We start from the raw sequence: 19282 nt of genomic DNA, 5'->3' as shown, positions 1-19282 counted from the left end.
TTCTTGCTGAGCAAGCCATAAACGGGATCTAGTGTTGTTTCCAAGTTGAGGTATCAACATAACAAGTAGTCATTGAATAAGAAAGCATAACATATCACTAACTATCTATACACTTTGACTCTCCTTCCACTCCCATCATCATCATTCATCAGTTTATTTATATATGGCATTGGCAGGTAGCTACCCTACTCATTCAGCAACAACCAGCATTTGATTTGATTTCTATTTTTAGCATTCAGCAACAACCATTACAAAACAGTAGCATAACAACAACAATGCCATAACAAAATAGCAGCATAACAACAATAACAGCTTAACAAGTCATTAATCACAAATTCCAAATTCAAAACACTGATCAGTGATCACACAATCACAGTGCCATAACAAAACAGCAGCATAACAACAACAGCAGCTTAACAAGTCACTAATCAAAAATTCCAAATTCAAAACACTGATAAGTGATCGCAGAATCACAGTGCCATAACACAATCACAGTGCCATAACATAACAGATATGAAATTAAAAACAGCCACAACACAATGAAAAATAAAAAAAATCCTCAACAAGACTATATCTAAATTCTGCCTACAGCATTCAACAATATTGCAACACAGAGCCATCAGAGCAATTAAAAAATAGCAAAACACTGGTCCTGGTGAGGATGTATGGTGGCCGCTGAACCTTCAAGAGTGGTACAATAGATGGCACTAGAGGTTTGCTCCCGGTTGCTGGATCACTGTGCACCACACCTTCGACACCAGGCCGACCCTAGAGTACTATGACTGGTGGCGTGGGACTTGCCGTGTTAGGCATCTGTCGAGGCAGGAGGTTCTGGAGGACACGAGGCTCGCGGAGTTTCCAGCCGACGTACAGCCCACTGCCAGCCAGCCCAGGGACGATCTCGCCCTTCCTCGTGGTGTGCCGGATCGATGTCGACGTGTGAGGGAGGATACTCGACGACCAGCTCGGAGGGACAGAGGCCATAGAAAACGTCGACCTGGCGAGCCGGTGCGGAGGGAGAGGGCCCGACCACGTCGTGTAGGGGTCGGCGTCGAGTCTAACGAGGAGGCGGAGTACACCCATCAGGAGGAGCATGGAGACATCCCACAGGACAGAGAAACTTTACCTCCGGGCCTGCCATCTCCATCACCTCCTCCTCCCCCGCCACACGGAGCGTGGCATGCATCCGGGATCGGTGGGCAGCAGCCTCTGGGAGCCTAGGACATATCACCGCCTGGTTGGCATGAGAGTGGTCCATCCGGGACCCATCAGGACGACGAGGATATGGTTGACGAGATCTTCATTGATGATGCCTTCCATCTTCACACCGCCGCGCCTGTCACTATGGATCGGATAGTCGAGCCATTCCGTACAGGCAGAAAGGTTGGTATCGGGGAGTACCAGCACCCATCAGGTCCCGCGCACACGTCCTCCTGGTTCCCCCAGATTTCACCGGATTCTACGCCGTCGTTTGGGGCAGGTATTCGGCCGGGTAGCCAGTATGCAACCCTGCCCTCCCACGACTATGGTATGTATCTGACCTCATCCCAGCCTCGTGTCATCCCTCCGTCAGTGCCACAATCACACGTACCTTCCGAAAGCCGAACCCGGAAGGAACCTTGGCCCCATCCCTCGAACGGCTCTAGCTCCTCCACAACAAACACAAACGCCCACTTATCGCAATGTGTCACACGCATCTTCGGAATGCCTTCCCTATTCTTCTCAATGGCGGCCAAAAGTCTCTGTGAGAAGCGGTTTTCGGCCGCCAACTAGGACTGCCCTTCCCGGCCCTTCGTAACGGCTAAAATCGGCAAGTACCGTGTCCCGTTCAACACTGCATTGATGCACTCGGACAGATTTGTGGTCATGTGTCCAAACCTCCGCCCACTGTCACAATGTTGTAGCCAGATATCCTTTCTGAAATGACCAGCCCAGTTCGCCATCGCCAATGAGACGCCTCTCAAGGCATCCATGTACCACTCAAATCCAACTTGACTAGGACTGTAAGCAGCATTTATGAGGTATTGCTTGCCCTCGGCATACTTGAACCGGGTCATGAAATTTGCAGCCATGTGTCTGATATAGTAAGCATGGAACGCCTTTGGAAGATGCCAACCACTATCATCGAAGCCTAGGGCGGCCTTGATGGCCTGAGATCTGTCGGAGATAACCAGCAACCCGTCTTATGGGGTGACTTGGCGCCTCAGATTAGTAAGGAAGAACGACCACGACTCGGTGCTCTCAGACTTGACAATGGCAAAAATAATTGGAAGTATGTTGCTGTTTCCGTCTTGTGCCACCGCAATAAGCAACACTCCACCGTACCTGCCATACAGATGTGTGCCGTCTACAGATACAAACGGCTTGCAATGCTTGAAGGCTCTCGACACATGACGGGAAAGTCCAAAATACTTTGTCGAACATGCTGCAGTCGCGTACCATGAGGTGTCCATCGTAGTACGGTTTGACGCGTAGATCACAAATGGTCCCGAAAAAACAGCTCTGCAGGGCCGAAAGCAGCTTCAGCACCTTGTTGTAGGACTCTTCCCAATCCCCATAGATCCGTGCGATTGCCTTTTGCTTTGCCATCCACACCTTTCTGTATGAGGGTTTGAAGTGATAGCTTGACTGGACCGCACCTTGCAAGACGGGGATACTGACAGAGGGGTTGGACTGTATCATATGGCCAATATGACCCTGCAGATGAGACTACTATCTAACTGACGATGATCTTGAGACATAGTGGGTGCTAGACAACTGTGCGGTCCACCAAATCTTCGAACCTCCCCAATCACAACAAAACATTTATGCTTCAACTATATCTCTAACCTACATAACAAATCATACAAAAGTACTCAAAAACACAATTAAATTTCAACGTACCAGTATCCGAGATTCCAACGAAGTGCCACACGGAGGATCCATTGACACCCATTGTCGGCTTGACGACACTGCACATGGTACTTTAACCGGTCGGACTCGATCACCCGATACTCAGCACTCCTGCGAATACTGTAATTCTTCACACCTTGAAACACTGCCTCTCGGCTTCTGAACCTGTGGCCGACCCGAAACTCTATCCCACTGTCTAAGTTGTAATCCGCTTCATATGTGTCAAAAATCGGAGTCCTCTCTTGCATTGCGTCCAGATGCAGACTGTGATAGTGACTTGGGACTGCTGATAGCACCGGAATCGGGTGAGGTGGAGGCAACACATGGCGCGCCACAGCCCCCGGCAGGTGTCTCCGGCACAAACTCATCCTCATCGCCACCATCGGATGACTCACTGTCCGCACTATCCGCCACGTAATCTTTGTCCGAATCCTTCTCACTCTTCTCTGCCTCATGCTCTAGAATAACGACATAAATGGGCGGTGGTGCGAGAGGTCGGTCTTCCTGCACATAGGTATCGTGTACGGAACCACCACTACCACCATGACCCACCTCGGCCGACAGCTCCATTACCTGTTCTACCATGATCCTCCCATGGATGTCGAATATCAGTCGCACATACTCGTCCCCTTGAAGTCGAAATAGTCGAAACCGGAAGACTCCATTTCCCATGGGTACCAGCAACGTATACCCCACCGTTCCTATCTCCCATGCTTGTGTACCACCGAGCTTGCTCAATATCAAACTCTTTAAATCCGACAACGTCTCCACACGCTGAGTGCGAAATAATATCGGATCCTCACACTCAAATGTCACCCCGTTGTCGCGATTTCTCATACGACAATTGGGATAAACAAGCACAACTATGAATGGACTGTTACTGGCCATTGAACTTTGTTTTCGTGAGAAAAACGAGACAGAGAAAGAATATGAAATGTGTGAAGGAATACCAAGGATTACACATCGTTTTTATAGCAGCTGAATATTTGTCTATCTCTATCTCGTTTACACTGTAAACGAGATAAGGTAAGGAAATTTAAATCAGTAAATACTTCAAAAATTATTTATTTTGGTAAATATTACATTTATTTTATTTATTAAAATAAAAAATTCTTAAAATTTGTTAGAGACAAATTCTATTTGTTTTAATTTTAAAAAATAAATTTGTTGGGTGAATTGTTCTTTATTTATTTTTTTCTAATTACAATACACAGAATGAATTATAAGACAAATTTATAATTAAAGAATGAGAAATATTAGAGGTTATTATTTTTTATCAGCAACTAACCTTTGAACTTTTTTCTTAAAAAATTGCTTAAATATTTTATTAGTTTGTCTCTCTAAATATATTTTTCAAAAAAACATCCAACAATTTTTTTTTTCAAAATTTTTTAAATGAATTCATTTTCAACAGAATGTCTCTAATTCAGTAATTTCTTATATTGGTAAAAATTATCATAAAATATAAACACAATTAATATGCAAATTATGTATTAATAGATGAAATATTTGTAAAATGATTATAAAAAATAATATTATAAATTATTAAATAATTTAATCAAACATATTATTTTATCTAATTATTAGTAATATTATTTTTATGTGAAGACGTTATCAGTTAAAATATCCGCTTAGAATAAAATGCTTGCACAAGTGGGAATGGAATGCAGTGGGTAGGATGAAATGGAGTGGTGCACAAAAGAGAAAATTAAGGAGCACGTTTAAGAAGATATGATGTAGAGTTTACACAAATAAATCTCACACTATCAAATGACAATACAAAAAAAATATCTATCTCTCATCTTAGTCATCTCATGTCTTTAAAGTATGTAGAGTGGGGTACTAGGGTCATTAGTTTACTTTGTAACTTATTGGACATCGCTCTCTTAATAAAAGTGAGATTATTAAATATTTAATGGTCATTAGATAAATTGGTGATTATAAATAATTTAAACAAAAGTATAATACTACTGATAAAAGCTACAAAATTGATGCCAATCGTGAACTATATTATAGACAAATTAAATAATGTACAGAACAAATTCCTTAACACATGCTTGCCATAGAAGTTAATTGAACTGATTCTCAAAGAAAAAGAAAAGGGAAAGTAATTATTTTATATTGAAAAAGATTTAGTATTGATAGATTCTCTTTGTCATAGTAATAAATCCACGACAAACTAGATTAACCAAAATCTAATAAACACTATCTTGATACAGATCGACAGTTCAGAAATTTTAAATTAAAAAATAAACACCCCCCCCCCTCTCTTCTTCTTTAATATTTAAATATAAACAACCTTTGTAGACATTTTATTTATTTATTTCTAATCATTTTAAGGTGAGTTGGGCACCAAGTGAAATCGATTACTAAAGCAATACGATACTATAATATATAACATTAATATAAGGACAATTTACGTAATTAAATTGTTTGTCTTTTAATATTATTCAATTACAATTTTATAAAGTAGGAGATATAAATATATTTTTTTTACATATTTATAGAAATCGCTATTACCGCTACTGGCAGTAGCAGTTTATAGAGCTACACAATTCGTTACAGACAGCTACGGATTACGTGAACGAACGGCAACACAGAAACTGTTAGAGGCAGTCGCGGTTTTTGTTGAAGTTGGCTTGGGTATAAACCGCTGCTGGCAGTATCGGTTTATGTGTATGAAAATACGTGCGTAAACTGCTGAAGGCAGTAGCGATTTACGTGGAGTTTGGGTGCCTATATAAACTGTGGTAGGCAGCCACGAATTCTTCATTTAGAGTGGATCTTGGATTTTTCTAGAGAGAAGATTCTAGAGAGAGGGTAGAGCAACTGGGGGTGGGTTCGAGGTATTCGAGTGCAACCTGTGGCTGGATATCATGGCAGAAGAACGGAGCTTGTACCGACTGAACGGTGTTGCCCATATTGCCAGTGTCATTGCTGACGAGGTCGGTTATATGTTATATTTTTTTTAATCATTAGCATTTAATTTTTTTTAGCATTAGTATTTATTAATTAGAAAAATGGTATGTAAGGTAGAGGAACTAGAATTTATAGTTTAACCCTTATATTTTGGAATTAGGCCTTGCATGTTAGGATGTAGAATGTAGTGGGGCTGTATATAGGAATCGGTGTGTATAGCGATTTTAGTTCAGTTAATTTACGAATGTTATATTTTGTAAGAAAAATAGTTTTTACAGTCTTATTTTCGTTAAATCGGTTAAATTGTGTAACCTGTTTTCGTAATAGTCCCAGAAAAAAAGTTTTTCACATTTTGATTTGACGATTGACTAATAGGTTAATAGTTTAATTGTTTAGTTGTTTAATTTGTTTCCTTGTTGTTATTATATAGGGGAATTTGTTGCAGATAGTAGAATTTAATTGTTTCGGGTATATCTTTCATGTTGTGTGCAGCCAACTAGGTGTATCCTATAGTGTGAGACGGCAACAAAATATGCCGATGCATGACAGGATCATCCTGTATTCAGAGAGGACTGGATTGTACCACTTGACCAGGTTAAACAGCCACTGGTTCTGGCTGGACGAGCCCTTGGTCAGTGCGTTCATTGAGAGGTGACACCCTGAGACGCACACATTTCATATGGCTTTCGGAGAGTGCACAGTGACATTGTAAGATGTGGCATTTCAGCTTGGGTTGCCTGTCGATGGGGAGGCCGTGAGTGGTTGCCTTGGTGAGTTTGAAAAATTCATGGAGGGTAGCCGACCAGCTTGGGAGTGGTTTCAGGATCTATTCGGTGAGCTGCCACCACCGAATAAGGTCAAGCAGATGACAGTCCACTTTACATGGTTCCATGAGAGGTTTAGGGTGTTACCAGCAGATGCGACCGAGGACACTGTTTGCATTTACACACGTGCCTACATCATGATGCTGTTATCCACTTAGTTGTTTGGGGACAAGAGTGCGAATCGGGTACATATACGGTGGTTGCAATTTGTGGCGAATCTTGATGACATGGGGAGGTACAACTGGGGGTCAGCCGCTTTGGCATAGTTGTATCGATGCATGTGTCGGGTTGCGAACAGAAATGTTACCAACCTGACGGGTCCTCTCCACTTGCTACAAAGTTGGATATTCTGGCGGTTTCCCTCGCTGAGGCCGTCTGGGTTTGAGGTTTTCTCGTTTCCACTGGTATCTAGGTATTCTTTATGTTTTTGAAAGTTTAAAAATGTGATATGTCGTGCTATTACAACCTTTTTTTTACCTATTTTTTCCGTTTAGGTGGTCTGCTTACTTACCTCCGAACGATGGCAAGGAACAAAAGGTCATAAATTATCGCCTTGCGTTGGAATGACTAGCCAATCTAAAATTCCGTTAAAGCATTCGCATCATGCATACCCTGGCCCGCGAAGGTTGCCTTTACATTCTGGTATTAGTCGATGGCTTCCAAGTTCAACGATGACAGGTGCGGAGGATACTGTTGTGTGCCAGAACCGGAACCTCCATGTGGTGTAGGTGTACCGCTCGGAATATCGTCATCACTGTCCCCACCAATTGCAACTGGCTCGTCATCTGAATCATTGTCCCGCATCGCATTCTCAACTTGATCCGGTCCGGCCTCAAATTCAAAATTAGGATTACTAGGAGGCACACCAGCATGAATAGCCGCAACGTGTTGAGGATCAGGAATCAGAACTGCCGCTGCTGTCACAGGCATCGATGTCGAGGCACCACTCACCGTCGTCAACTGAGGATTCGGCGTCGATGCCCCGGACTGTCAACACCATCTTCCAACTTCGCAAGCAGCTCGGGTATTCTGACCTCCGAAAAACTCCACCTGTAGTGAAACAAGACCTGCAGGTCTTCATCGGACCCTATCACAAAGGTCTCATATCTCACACCTGTTGACACAACGGCAATGAGAATCTTGTAAAATAACTTTTTAACCCACTTCGTCCCACACACACTGAGCTTCCGTGATATGCTGAGCTGAATCTCTGCCAACGTACTCGACGACCGGATAAAAATACTAAGCGGTTCTCTATCTGTAAATTTCACACCATGCCTTTTGCTCTTTTGAATTTTCTCAGAGCAATGCACTAGAGCCACAAAACTTTCCTCACCCTCCATTTGTGAGAAACAACACTCTTCCTCCACCTTTGGCCTTTGAGGGTTTATATAGGCAGCCACGCTCACACACACTCCACGTAAACTGCTACTGTCTCCATCGGTTTATGCACGCATCTCCATACACATAAACCGTTACTGTCAGTAGCAGTTTATGCCCAAGCCAACTTCAACAGAAACTGCGACTATCTCTAGCAGTTTCTGTGTTGCTGTTCGTTCGCGTAATCTGCGACTGCCTGTAGCAAATTACGTAGCTCTATAAATCGCTATTATCAGTAACAATTTCTATAGATATATAAAAAAATGTATTTATATCTCTTATTTCATAAAATTGTAATTATATAATATTAAAAGATAAATAATTTAATTACGTAAATTGTCCTTAATATAATATAAAATATATGACATCGGAATTCTTAGTGCAGCAAAGAGAGCTGCCTCCTAATAATCATAACCACACATAAAAAGGATGAATTCCTCGCTTCATTTAATTAAACCTCGTGAAGACTAAAATGGTTACCATTATATTCTCCATAGGTTGCATGAATATTGCCAATTTTTATTTCAAATTAAAAAAATTGTTGTTTATTTTACGATCCTTATTTCACTTACCCTAATGATTATATATCAACCACCTATATAAATTTTGTCTCATCACTTTCTTATTGGTTTTAATTTTCATCACTGTCATCTTTCTCTTTCATACCTTCAATTCCATCTTCCACTACGTACCCATACTTCACATTCATTCACTCTCCAGTGGCCTCACTGCCACGAATCTTCGTTCAACAACCCTAGTAAATATATTAATTAATTAGTAGTTACCATCTCGTTCATATTTATAAGACCATGACCACCGCATACATGTATATGTACTATTGCACTATATTAAACTGAAACTGACCACTCACTATTGTAATAATATGCTGACAAAATCAGCATTTAGACCCACCAGACAAAGACACTGAGTTTGAATGTATTTATTATGAAGCTTTTAATTTCTATGCATTGTTAATTTATTTTTTGTAAATATTTAATTAGGTGCTATTATAACATTTTATCGCCTTATCTCAAAAAAAAAAAAAAAAAAAAATCTATCTAGTATCAACTCGGTGAATGATAGTACATAAAGAAACATAAAACTCTCTTCTCATTTTTAAAAGGTCTTATTCTTATCTATAGTGGATTTCGGAGCTAGAAATTCGTTGCGTAATATATAAACGGGACACCATCTAATAGAACCCCCCAAAAAAAGAGTAAAATTACCCAACTAGTTTTTCAATTTGCCAATTATGAAACCTTTTATTTCAATTATGTTAGGTGTATATCAAAATTAATTATTAGCACAAAATTAATATTAAAATATAAAATATATATTAACTAATTTTAATATACAAATATTTTTGTATTTATTTTTTTGTTAATAGCCAGTTAATTTTTTTTTTGGTAGTTAACACGGGGCTTAAAAATCCAGCAGAAAATTACATATCAAAAGAGATTTTGGAAAGCGAGACTTTTTTTTTTGATAAAGAAAGGCCCAACCCACAACTAGCCCACATAGGTTAAGAATATTGTTTAAATATTCTTAGTTGAACAATGCGGGCCCAGCAGGAGACAATCTTTTTTTTTTGGACGGGAGCAGGAGACAATCTCAAGTAACGACATTAAACTTCACACTGAAAACACAATAATAAAAGCCCAAATATGGACCCAAAAGCCCAATAGAGCCCAATCAAATGGGAAAAAAAAGGGGGAAACGTATGATCCTTTATTTATTCTTTTTCTACCTTGCTTTATAGACTTCATTATAAATTATGAAATAGTTAAGGTTGCGTTTTGTTCCGGTCCGGCCCAGTTGGCATAAAGTTCTGGCCCGGACGGCCGACCCAACGGGTGTGTGACACCCGAACCGGGAAGAAAACCCGGACAACTCCTCTCCTTCAGCGGGGTACCTGACAACTGGGAAAGGGAAACTTCCTGGAAGGTGGGTCTGCTCCTGTGGGACCCACCCTGATGCTGGGTATATATGGAGAGGGCCTTACCCTTTCCCCAAGATACGTCACAATTCTTTCACTTTTACTGCCACCTCGTACGGATTTTGACTTGAGCGTCGGAGTCCCTTTTGCAGGTGGCTCCTCCTCTCCTCACTACTACAACTCAAGAGGTCGCGAGGCTCCAACTTTTCGCCTATCAACACGAACCTAGGAAGTCCACTTACTCACCAACAACTCAGTTTCAGATTCCCCCTATCTCCCTCTCTCACTTTGCTTATCTGACCCGTTTGGTACCCAGCAAACTGAACACGTTTGTTTACAAAGATAGGACATAGAGAAACAAAATTATGTTTGACAAATGAGATATAGATAGAAATCTTATACTAAATTAGTATATTTTGTGTTTATTCTGACAGGAAAGACATTGAGACACTAATGAGATACACAATAGGACACAGAGTCACAAAATCATATTTGGTAAATAAAACATGGGCAAAGACTTTGTATTCAGATATTCTGAATTAGTATATTTTGTGTTTATCTTACAACAGAAAGGACATTAAGACACTAATAGGATATACAAATTATTTTTTATTTTTCTTTCATTATTTTTATTAATTTTTCATAATTATATATTTTATTATTATATTTTTCTTCCTAAAATTTTTTTAATGAAAAAAAATAAAAATAAATTGAATTTTTATAATTTGTTCTAATTTATCAGTAAACAAAATATAAAAACACTAATTTTTGTATCTTTATCTTTTGTGTCTTGTTTTCAGTGTTTTATCTTATCCTATTCTCATAACCAAAAGCAGTGTAAGTAACAAAAAGACATATATATAATAGGCTATACATATAACTAATTATTTTTAATTGGCCTTTTTATTGTAGAAAGAAAAATAATTAAAGGGCATACAATTAGGCTCACTAGAGTCCAGCCCAAAAAAATTAATTAAAGGATATAAAATTAAGGTCACTAGAGAGTCTAGCCCCACTTAAATCCATGAGAAAGAAGTTAAGTGCTTCAAATCAAAATTATTTCAGTCAAGAATTGGCTTATTCTTCTCCACCTCCCATTTGCTCAACCTCTTAGCTGCTTCTTCTACCTACAAATCACAATAAGTCAAATAATAATAATAGTATTATTATTACCACTGTAATGGAAGGACAAGAATTATTGCAGAGGTAGCAGTGGTATTTGATTACCTCTTTATGCCAATTGGTTCGAAATGTGACCCACACCAAAATAATTGTTTGCATTGCGGTTCCACCTAACATTCCCAGCCATATTCCCTTAGCACCAAAATTGAAATAGAAGCCGAGAAGGGCACCCAATGGGATACCAATTCCATAGTAGCAACCAACATTGACATATGCCACAAATGTTTGCCATCCACATCCAACAGCCACCCCTGAGAGTACGGGCTGAATGCCATTCAAGACAATGGCAAATGAGAGGAGAGGGCAAAGATCAGATACAGCAGCAGCCACCTCTTCCCCTTCAGTGAAGGCATAGCTAATCACATCCCTCAGTGCAAGTATCACAAGTCCCGCAATCACTGATATTATGAATGAAATTATTGTCACAACCACCACTGAGAATGATGCTGATCTTGGATTTGATGCTCCCAGTTCATTGCTCACCCTCACGCTGCTTAAACATTAATTCATTACATTTCTAAAATGAATAAATAGCTATTTTAGAACTCAAAAGGATCTGATTTTGACAAAACGAACTTCAACTTTTGTTTGTAACACAATGAATCTCTAGTGTGAACTTCCTTTGACAAAATGACTTAATCCTTAATTTAGTCCATCTTGTCAAAAAGAGCTAATATTTATTTAAGAATTTATTCAACTAAAAACAAAAATTAAAATTTATTTTGTCAAAATTATAATTTTTCGAATGTGAAAATGAGTAGTAGTATATGGATCTAAATAACAAACCTGGCAGCTGCGTTGAATCCAACAGATATCATGAACACCCACCCGGATATTGTGGTACTGCAGTTTAATCATTTCAAGAAACATGTGAATAAACTAATGGGCCATTGACCTAGCTACCTACTAGTCAAAAGTAAAAAATGGTGGCTGTTTACTAACTTGAAGACCAAATTAACACGAGAGATAATATTTATGGAAAGTTTGTAAGTATATCGGTATATTGGTGTTTTAGTAATTTTTAATCATTGATCCTAATTATATATATTATATATATTTTTTAAAATTAAAATTAACGGTTAAAAATTACTGAAATATCAGTATATCAGTACATTTAAAAAATTTTTAATATTCAAAATGTGTTGTTAGTAATTTTATTTTTAAGAGAATAATAGTCAAATCATGCATCACTAACCACCATAATGATGTGCACCATAGTTTGTCTTCCTCATATTAATGCAATCCCCAACCCCCGCCTCATCTACCCCACAAAAGAATGACTAATGCTCACTTGTCAGACTTTTTTTTTTTTTTTTGGTAGGTTCGGAGGAGGTGTGGGATGTTCAGAATCAATATGGGAATATTCATTCTAATTTAATCTTATTAAATTTATATTCCGTGGAAGAAATCTCGTTAAATTAGAATTAGAATGAATTATTTATTCAATGGGGTTTCTCAAGCTTTCTCTTTCACAAGCACGTTGCTCGCTACTACCCTCACATGTTCTATCCGACGAACATCTTTGTCATCGAGTATTTATTAGAATCTTCTATTATATGCAAGTTTCGATCCAAATTTAAGTATATAGGTTTGAATCATCAGCTTTCACACGATAAAAACAAGAAACTATATAGAGGAAAAAACAAAGAGAACAAATTATCACTAGAAAAATAACAAAGTTGAGGGCCTCGTGTTTCGTATTCTACATGCTACCTACCTAAACAGGCTAAAAAGAATTTAAAGAACTCCAATGTGAGCGAAGAAAAGGCAAAATTTAACTCAAAAACGTAGAAAGACGCAAATTTTAAAATTTTATAAGACACGTATATATAAAATATAAATTAATTTTTTAATTATTTTTAATGTTTTATTTTAATTAAATCAAATATTTAAAATATTTTTTGTTTTAATAAATAATAATATATACTATATCTAAATTTATTTTAAGAATATATGTTAAAAATAAGACTGGACACGCTGATATGTGATGGTATTTAGGTGTGTCAAACGGTTGAACACAGCAGACACGCGTGTCAGATGAGTGTCGTGTCCAAAATGTGATTTTTTTTTTACCAAAAATAGAAAGACTCAAACCTATAACTTCTAAGTGAGTATGAAGAGATAATGTGATTTGAGTTATTGCTCATTGGCACTATTTATACATTAAATTTAGCTCCTAAAATCGATTATGATATATTTATATATGAATATATGTATAATTTAATTTATTTTTAATATATATTTTATCTTGATAATTAATTTTAATAACTAATTTTAATATATAACTAATATGATTAATTTAATATGTACCTTGATAAGTGTGCTGTTATTTAAATCTAAACATTAATTAATTAAGGGGTAAATGTTGACAAATCATTAGCTGTCTTTTACAGTGGCATCTGATCTAAATGATGCAGTAACAATCATCATTCATTCATAAAATATTAATATATATTTATTACCAGTACATACACAGCAAAATATAATACTCCAATTTACCGAAAACACACACACACATGCATATATGTGTGTAAACTGTAAAGTGTAAACTAAACATTCAAATAAAAAATCAATTATTTTTTATCAATTTTATAATAACACTGCCTACTTTTGCATGTTCATTCACCACACAACGGTGCATCTCACCAACCACAGCCGATACACGAATATATTAAATTGGTTAAGTGAACATTATTATGCAAATAAATTTTGAAAAATAATAAAAATTAATCAACAATCAGTAAATATTATAAATTCTTTTTATTATTTCCTTGAAAGAAATAAATATCAAATAATAATTAATATTTGATATTTACTAAATGTATCGGCACTTGTCATTCTCCAAAATAGAAACATGTAGTACACTAATGTATATAATAGGTGTAACACATTTCATTACTTATATGAAATTATGAATATGAAATAAATAAAAAAATAAATAAAATAGTGTTAATGGGAAAGAAATTACCAGATGGAGAGAGAATCGAGGGCGAGCTCAGGGTGAGGGAGCAAGCCAGCAAGCAAGACGAGGATCTGGAAATACCAAGTCTCAAGGCAGAGCATCACCGCCGAAGCCGCCGAAAGCTTAAAGAACTGCGGCAGCCCGGAGAACGCTTGCGTACTGAAACCCCGCCACGTGTCCTTGCACCTCTCACTCTTCACAATGTACACAAACTGCGCTATCACAATTATCCACCACGACAAGCTCAGAACCAACGACGCTCCAAGAAGCCCCAGCCCCACCTTGTACACCACCACCCAGCTCACTATCAGGTGCAGAACCAGCGTCGCCGCCGAGATGTACGCGCTCGGCGCCACTATGCTCTGCGCCTGAAGGAACTTCTGAATCGGGAAGTTCACCGCGTACGCGAAGATTTGAGGGATTAGTCCGTATACGAAGAGCGCTGCCGCTGATGCGATTCTTGGTGATTCTCCCAGGAACACCAGGATTGGTTCGCTGAACACGTAGATCACCGTTAACACCACACCTGCTAGTGAAAGCAGCACCGTTGATCTTTGAAGGTACACCCCAAGCATCTCGAATCTCTGAGCACCGAATGCTTGCCCGCATAGCGTCTCAACAGCACTCCCCATTCCCAACTAATTCAAAATCAATAATCAAAATAAGTTAGTCTTGAGTTGAATTCAAGCATCAAACAGTTTTTCACTTTATCAATTTTCTCACCATCAGTCCATAAGCGAAGATTTGGATGCCGGTGTTGCCAAGGGAAGCGGCAGCCAGCTCCAGGGTGCCGAGGTGGCCGGAGAAGATTTGCGTGGACATAGACATCAGGTAGTTGATGAGGTAGACGACGACGGCCGGAGCAGCCAAGAAGAAGAGGAGCTTGAGCTCGATCCACGTGGCGGGTCCAAGGCGCTTGAGGAGTGGCTGGGAGGTGTCGGAGAGTATCCTTTCAAGTTCTCCATCTCCGGCACCAGCTTCGGTGAATGATCGGTGGTGATGAAGAGGAGCTAGGAGTGGTTCATGGTCTTTGTTTACAGAACCCATTTGTGGTGTGATGTGGATGAAGCTCAATGATTGAAGAAATACTACTTGTCTACTTGAGGCTTCAGAGAGGGCTAAGGGGTTTGGTGTCGATGAATGAATGAATGTGTATTCAATGGGGAAAAAAAAGAAAAAAAAAAAGAAAAAGAAAAACAAAACAAATGTTGGGAGTAGGTGGACTTTGTGATTCTAATATTTTAAAGGAAAAACAATAAGTGTGATTTCATTTTATATCATTTCTTTTCATTTTATTTAGTTTTAACATTTTTTTTCTCTTACAATATTAATTACTTCTAGTTATTAGGGTGACAATCTTTGTTTTCCTATACCAATTACAAATGTTCTAGAAATATCATTCAATTCATTGACAAAAATCTAAAAATATCGTATATTATGGTTTTTTTTTTCTTTTCAAAATTCTAGTGTGTAAAAACGAGTCTCATTATTCTAAAGTATATATATTATTTTATTTAAGCATTAATCACTTCCCAATAGTATCTCGAAATATATTGAAGAAATTTAACGGATTTTGTAACTTTTTGTTTTTTTATATTTCCTTATATGCTTACTTTACATATGTTATACTATAGGAAGCATTTCAAGTACACCAGGAGTATCGGTGCACCAGTTGTTTTAACCGTTGATCTGAATTATAAAAAATATATATAATATATATTAATAAAAATCAACGGTTAAAACAACTGGTGCACCGGTACTCCCTGGTGCACCTGAAATGTTTCCTATACTATATGTAATGTGAAAATGATTATAGATCCCAAATTTTATTTGGAGTTTATAACTTTATATGTATCTTGTTTATGGTTAAAGGACCCCCACCGAAAAGCCTTCAAAAAAGACTTCTTTACTATACCTCCAACCAAAGACTTTAAACTTTTTCCCTATTAAATTTCCCGTCAAACTTATGGGAATGACTACGCATGAGATGAGGTGCGATGTGATGATGAGGGTATACATCTTTTAAGTATTCCATTAAAGAATAAAAAGTATCCATCAAACCAAGTCATTCATCTATATAATAAAACTAAAATCATACCCTAAAGGCCTAATAATTGAATCGAACAAAAGCAAAATACATAACTAAATCACGTGATTCGTCGTATCTCGGCTTAGCCGCCGAGGGCTGAGGACCAAGGGAGAGAGACAGAGAGAGAGAAACATCATGCATATGCATTTCTTTATTGTAAGGGGAAACCGCCGGGAAAGAAAAAAAGCAATGCGCCTTTTGTGTTATATAATAATAGTGGGATTTGTTAATGTTAGAATTTTCTATGGTAGATTTTTATTAATTATTGATTTTTGTCTTTGTAAAAATAAATTGAATATTTAAGTCTGATACTTTTATAAGTCTATGAAATAATTGAGTAATTTATTTAAAATTTTAAATATTATCATGTATTATTCAGTTTTGAGATCTTCTAATGATAAGTATAAATAATAAGGTAATATAAGAAGGAGAAATTCTTCACATACAAACGTTTTTTTATACAAGTCTTTACAAATGTACATTCTTGTTCTTCTTGCGCACGTTCTTCTTCCTCTTTCTCTCCTTCTTCTTCTTTTCTTTAGTTTCTTGTCTTCTCTTTTTTCTTCTTAAACCATTACTGCACGTTTTCACTGCACCTTTTCTTCTTCTTGCTGCACGTTCTTCTTCCTCTTTCTCTTCTTCTTCTTCTTCTTCTTCTTCTTTTCTTTCGTTTCTTGTTTTCTCTTTCTCCTTCTTCAACCGTTACTGCATGTTTTCACTGCACCTTCTTCTTCTTCTTGCTGCACGTTCTTCTTCCTCATCTTCTTCTTCTTTTCTTTCGCTTCTTGCCTTCTCATTCTCCTTCTTCATTTACGTGCTTTTCTCTTTGTTTTCTTTCTTCGTTATTCTCGATTTTCATTATTTTTTGACATCAAGCTCTGAAATCGTTTTTGAAGAAGAAGAAGTAGCAGAAGATAAGGAGGAGAAAGAGAAAGAGTTCTGAATTATGCATAAGATGTACTTCAATAAATTTTGGGTGTATTTCTTAAATCCTTTGGGTGTAGTTTTTGTAATCCTTTGGGTGTATTTCTGTAATCCTTTGAGTGTATTTCTATAATCGTTTGGGCGAATTTCTGTAACCGTTTGGGTGTATTTCTGTAATTCTTTGGGTGTATTTCTGTAATCGTTTGAGTGTATTTCTGAAGTTCCATTATCTTCAAATTTGGCAAGAAACTTGTTTTCATGGAGAAAGAAAAAGAAGAGTCGTTTATAATGCATGGTGAGTAGCGTACTTTGGAAACAGGAAATGGTTAAATAACATGCGTTTATTTACTCTTGAATGTGGGAGTGTAATACGTGTTTTTTGTTGGGCTTGTGCCAACTTGTAAGACTTATAAGCCAAAAAGACTTGTATGTGTAGCAGGTCTCTATAAAAAAATGGTGTAGAACTCTTTATCATCTAAATCTTTAATGGTTATTATATCTCTTCGAATACTAAATCATCACACAAATATTAGTTTTCAATCAATTAACTTATATGATAATTATGAACTACAGATATTTAACTTTTGGTATAAATATGATAAGTTCTATTATGTGGTATCAAAGCGGATTATAATGAAAAAAAATCCAATACATGAAGTTTGGAGAGATGATATAATATGTGCACAAAATATTTTTTTGGAAATAAAAGGTTGTATTTTAAGTATGAATACAATCCAAAAACTAAAATAAAATAAAAAATTAAAGCATTCGATAAAATGTACAAAAATGTCTTTTTTCATTCTCTAAAAGCAAGAGAATGTATAACGGAAGGTAAGAGATTGATTATCATTTGATTTAATAGTTTTTAGTGGAATGATTTAGAGAGGTAAATTCATTATTTTATCCAAGGTTTAGAAAACCGGACCGGTCATCAAACCGCTCTAGTTATTGGTTCACTGGTTCACTGGTCCAACCGGTCCAACCGATGATTCAATCGGAAAAACTGTTTTAGAATAGAATAATAAATAAATTATAAATAAACATCCTAAAATATAACTCAACCTATTTTTTGTCTCATAACAACTATGTCATTCAGCCAAGAATATATCTTTCATCTCTTTCCTAATGTAAAGAATTAAAAAAGATCAAACAAATTGAACAAACCTTGTAATACTAATGGTGAATCCATCTCCTTAATATAGGAATTAATCACATAAATACATTAATATTACAAAATATACTAATATACTTGACAAATAGGTAAGACATGATATAACAGTGCCTTTCGATCGATTTTAGAATTCGTCAAGCAACATGTAGAGATGAATTAATAGCATAAAAATAGATAAGAAGACAACACTAAAGGTTCAAATAATCATTGAATACAATGCAAAGCTGCTTATTCATTGAGATCTCACATTATACAAACAACTTTCATGACTTAAGTTTGCACATTTTCAATAAACAATTGTAACCAATGTTATTTTTTATTTTACTATGATATGTACAAATCACTTATAGCACAAAAGAATTAGTAAAGAATTAAAAAAATAAATAAATTCACTATTTATATTGAATTAGCTAGAGGCAGATGCATGTTTACCAAGTGATGCAGGATTGTTTATCATTCCACTGGTAATTGAATATGTGCCTCCGAAGGAGAACTTAAATTCAGGGAACTTTGATGAGTTCAAATAAACATTATCACAAATTTCAGATTGAAAACACAAATCAATAATCAAGTAATCAGAGATATTCAAAATCACAAATCACTACTTCAGACTTCAGAGACATTCAAATTCAATAATCCAAGTACTTCAGAGACATTCAAATTCTGCCTACAGCATTCAACAATATACAAATTTCCACCATTAGCAACAAAGTTTTTAACCCAATTTTAACAAGCTCAGCACAATGATTAACAACAAAAAAAAGCCCTAAATGAGGTAATGAGCACAAAATCAAGAAACTTTAACAAAATTTAACAACAGATAAAAAAAGCCAAGAACAAGCCAGTAACAGTTTATCAGTGCCAATTTAGCATCAATCAATAAGCCACTGATTAACAAGCTCAGCACAATGATTAACAATAAAAAAAGGCACTGAATGAGGTAATGAGCACAAAATCAAGAAACTTAACAACAGACAAAAAAGCTAAGAACAAGCCAGTAACT

The 19282-nt window shown here is 36.8% G+C and overlaps 1 protein-coding gene across 1 annotated transcript; it reads right to left on the bottom strand.

The window, feature by feature from the left end:
* Nucleotides 1-10828: 10828 nt before the first annotated feature.
* LOC107613514 (protein DETOXIFICATION 40) lies at nt 10829-15356 on the bottom strand. Its single transcript, XM_016315552.3, has 5 exons — nt 14819-15356; nt 14102-14733; nt 11920-11976; nt 11179-11623; nt 10829-11078 (listed from the first exon to the last, which is right to left on the bottom strand). The coding sequence occupies exons 1-5, from the start codon at nt 15140-15142 to the stop codon at nt 11013-11015; spliced, it is 1524 nt and encodes a 507-aa protein (XP_016171038.1). The 5' UTR covers nt 15143-15356; the 3' UTR covers nt 10829-11012.
* Between the last annotated feature and the right edge of the window lie 3926 nt (nt 15357-19282).

Source organism: Arachis ipaensis, chromosome B8 (genome assembly GCF_059453495.1).
Source record: "Arachis ipaensis isolate K30076 ecotype BB chromosome B8, ASM5945349v1, whole genome shotgun sequence".
Classification (NCBI taxonomy): domain Eukaryota; kingdom Viridiplantae; phylum Streptophyta; class Magnoliopsida; order Fabales; family Fabaceae; genus Arachis; species Arachis ipaensis.
The sequence above is the reverse complement of the archived record's forward strand: the minus strand, read 5'-3'. Positions and strand labels throughout refer to the sequence as shown.

Excerpts from the sequence above, each read along its gene's own strand:
- LOC107613514 (XM_016315552.3), bottom strand. The coding sequence starts at position 15,142 with ATGGGTTCTGTAAACAAAGACCATGAACCACTCCTAGCTCCTCTTCAT. Across the intron at positions 14,734-14,818 it reads TCTTCGCTTATGGACTGATG|TTGGGAATGGGGAGTGCTGT; the intron begins GTGAGAAAATTG and ends ATTTTGAATTAG. Across the intron at positions 11,624-11,919 it reads GGATTCAACGCAGCTGCCAG|CGTGAGGGTGAGCAATGAAC; the intron begins GTTTGTTATTTA and ends ATGTTTAAGCAG.